This window comes from Lucilia sericata, unplaced genomic scaffold, assembly GCF_015586225.1.
Source record: "Lucilia sericata isolate MDLA Ls3-8-SP2 unplaced genomic scaffold, ASM1558622v1 Contig000402F_arrow, whole genome shotgun sequence".
NCBI lineage: Eukaryota > Metazoa > Arthropoda > Insecta > Diptera > Calliphoridae > Lucilia > Lucilia sericata.
Genome location: NW_023994420.1, coordinates 60,001 through 62,500, shown reverse-complemented (window position 1 = coordinate 62,500; position 2,500 = coordinate 60,001). Strand labels below are relative to the sequence as shown.

General features: G+C 26.3%; 1 protein-coding gene across 3 annotated transcripts in view; it reads left to right on the top strand.

The window, feature by feature from the left end:
* The window catches only part of LOC119604548, a 63,643-nt gene that overhangs the window by 15,888 nt on the left and 45,255 nt on the right, over positions 1 to 2,500 (top strand). Inside the window, exon 2 of one of the 3 annotated variants that reach the window (XM_037957224.1) lies at positions 152 to 318. The exons of the other annotated variants lie outside the window; for them this stretch is intronic. Coding sequence (XP_037813152.1) covers positions 152 to 303 — 152 coding nt within the window. The 3' untranslated portion in view covers positions 304 to 318. Of the gene's footprint in view, positions 1 to 151; positions 319 to 2,500 lie in introns of those variants that run through there. 3 annotated transcript variants of the gene reach the window in all.

The following is a 2,500-nucleotide window of genomic DNA, read 5'->3' as shown; positions in this document are numbered from 1 at the left end:
ACTGATTCCAGCATATATGAAACCTATTTTAAGAAACATATGTAATACATATTATGTATGTATATTTAATTAACTGATTTTCAGATATTCTCAATATGAAATTTAAATTTGCTCATTACTAATTTGACAATTTTTCTCTTTTTCTTTACAGGTATGTCAATTTTAATCCTTTTTGAATTCTCATTCTTCAAGCAAGTATTAAATCTAAATAAGTGTAACAAATCTTTTAAGAATTTCTTTATTTCATTTAAGTTCATCGATAAAAATCTTTTTAAGGGAAATTCTTTAAATACAAAAATTTAATTATATTTTCATATTTTTATGAATACTAGTGTTAGACGTAAGTTCTTCAGGTATAACTTTAGAGCTATTGTTAACATTTATAAATTGCAATCTTTAAACATTTTCTAATCTGTATGTTATTCCTTGAAAAGTGTATAGAACTTCCATACCTACCACTAACAAAATTTCTCTGAGTGTTTAAGCTGAGGGAGTACTTTTCATGTTCATCCAAATAGAAGTGCTTGTATGTATTTATATTTTGATGTATTTTATATATATTTTTTTGTATTTTTACTTCCACAACTTGTAAGTCCATCTGTAAATGAAGTTTTTTTTTATTTTAACATGCTCACACACATGCCCATATGTAGTTAAACCCGGCAGTTTCTATGATGTTCACTCAAACCCCTTTTTATTAATAATTTTCTCATATGCTTTCAAGAACTTTTTAAACTTTAGATTATACTCATTAATTTGTCACTTTTGTGTTCCTAAGTAATCTAAATAGTAGACACTTGAAACTGAACTAGAACTGAACTAGAACTGAACTAGAACTGAACCAGAACTGAACTAGAACTGAACTAGAACTGAACTAGAACTGAACTAGAACTGAACTAGAACTGAACTAGAACTAGAACTGAACTAAAACTGAACTAGAACTGTAGTAAACTATAGTTTAGACAGTGTAGGATTTTCTATGCGTCTCATCTCTTTTGAAATCAAAAAACTAGTGCATCGGAATTATCTTATAAATAGATTACGTCTAATCATTTGTCACTTTAGTGTCACCAAGTAATCTAAAAAGTAATCACTTAAAAGTATTTTAATTTTATTTTGGAAAAAGTTTTATTGTTCTTTCGATCTCTATAAGCAAAGTATGACAACTTTAGAAGCTAGTTATTTTCAATCAATTAACTTCTGCCCTGGGAGCGCTTATGGAATTCGGTACAGTCTCCCACAACTGTTAGGTATATATAGTAAACTTATAAGTAATTGTGTATGTGTACTTTTCATGCCTCATTAGTTCGCAAAAAAGCTGTAATGGAAAGTTTATTCTTGTATAAAGTTTAATTTACTTTATTTATTTTCCGTTTTCAAGTTTCTCCATGTTTTATTACTCATATTCGATGGTAAAACTGTAACATGTTTAAGCGCCATTTTTAATACACTGTTAAGTACAAAACATATAAATACTTTATTTTTCTAGATTTTTAAGAACTCCTTAAATGGATGAAATAAAATCCAATAAGAAAGAAAATGGGTTAAAAAAAACTACAAATATTTAAAGAGAAATTAATTGTATGACCAAAGTGCTCATAAATAAATTGTATAAATACCTGAGGAAGTGGAAATAACAAATAATAATTCTGCAAAAGTAAATAAGAGAAAATAATGAAATCGTGCATTAACATTATAAAGGTTTAAAGCATGATCAAAGAACATTTATAATATAACGTTATAGAGCAATGAAACATTTATGAAGCCTTAAAGTAGACTATACATTTTAAACAAATAATGTTATTGAGCATAAGAGCAGATTTCATGAAACAAGAAGCCTTAAAAAAGGCCAAATATGGCAGGTTTTGTTAAAGAGAAAATTGTTTGCGAAACCTTAAAGTAGGCTAAACTTTTAAACAAATAATAACTTTAATAATAATATGAGAACGATTTTGTTAAACTTAAAAACGTTTGTGAAACCTTAAAGTAGACTAAACTTTTTAATCAAATTTAAATTAATAATAAGAGTGTAGTACTAGCAGATATCGTTAAACAGAAAATCGTTTAAAGTATGCTAAGCATATTAACAATAAGTTTAACTATTTGCTAAACATCTTGTAAAACATCTTCTAATTCATATAATTGATTAAAATCTACCATTTAAATTGCAATTCAAATTCACTTACATTTCCTAACATCGTTTATCAATTTTATCCTCCAATCTTTGATTTGTCCAACAAACAAATATCTTTTTCTATACATTTGTCTTGAGAGTTTATGTTTTTTCTTAAAGATTTATTTATTTTTTCACACAAACCATAAAGAGAAAATAAATTTTTCATTTATTATCTAAAACGCAGATCATGAGTGAACAGGAAAAATAAAAGCCACAAAACGTTTATAATACAAACAAAAGCGAAAAGATAAAGGAACAGAAATCACAACAAATAAAAGAGTTTCAAAGAAAACAAATGTTTTATTTCTTGTGGCTATAAACTTA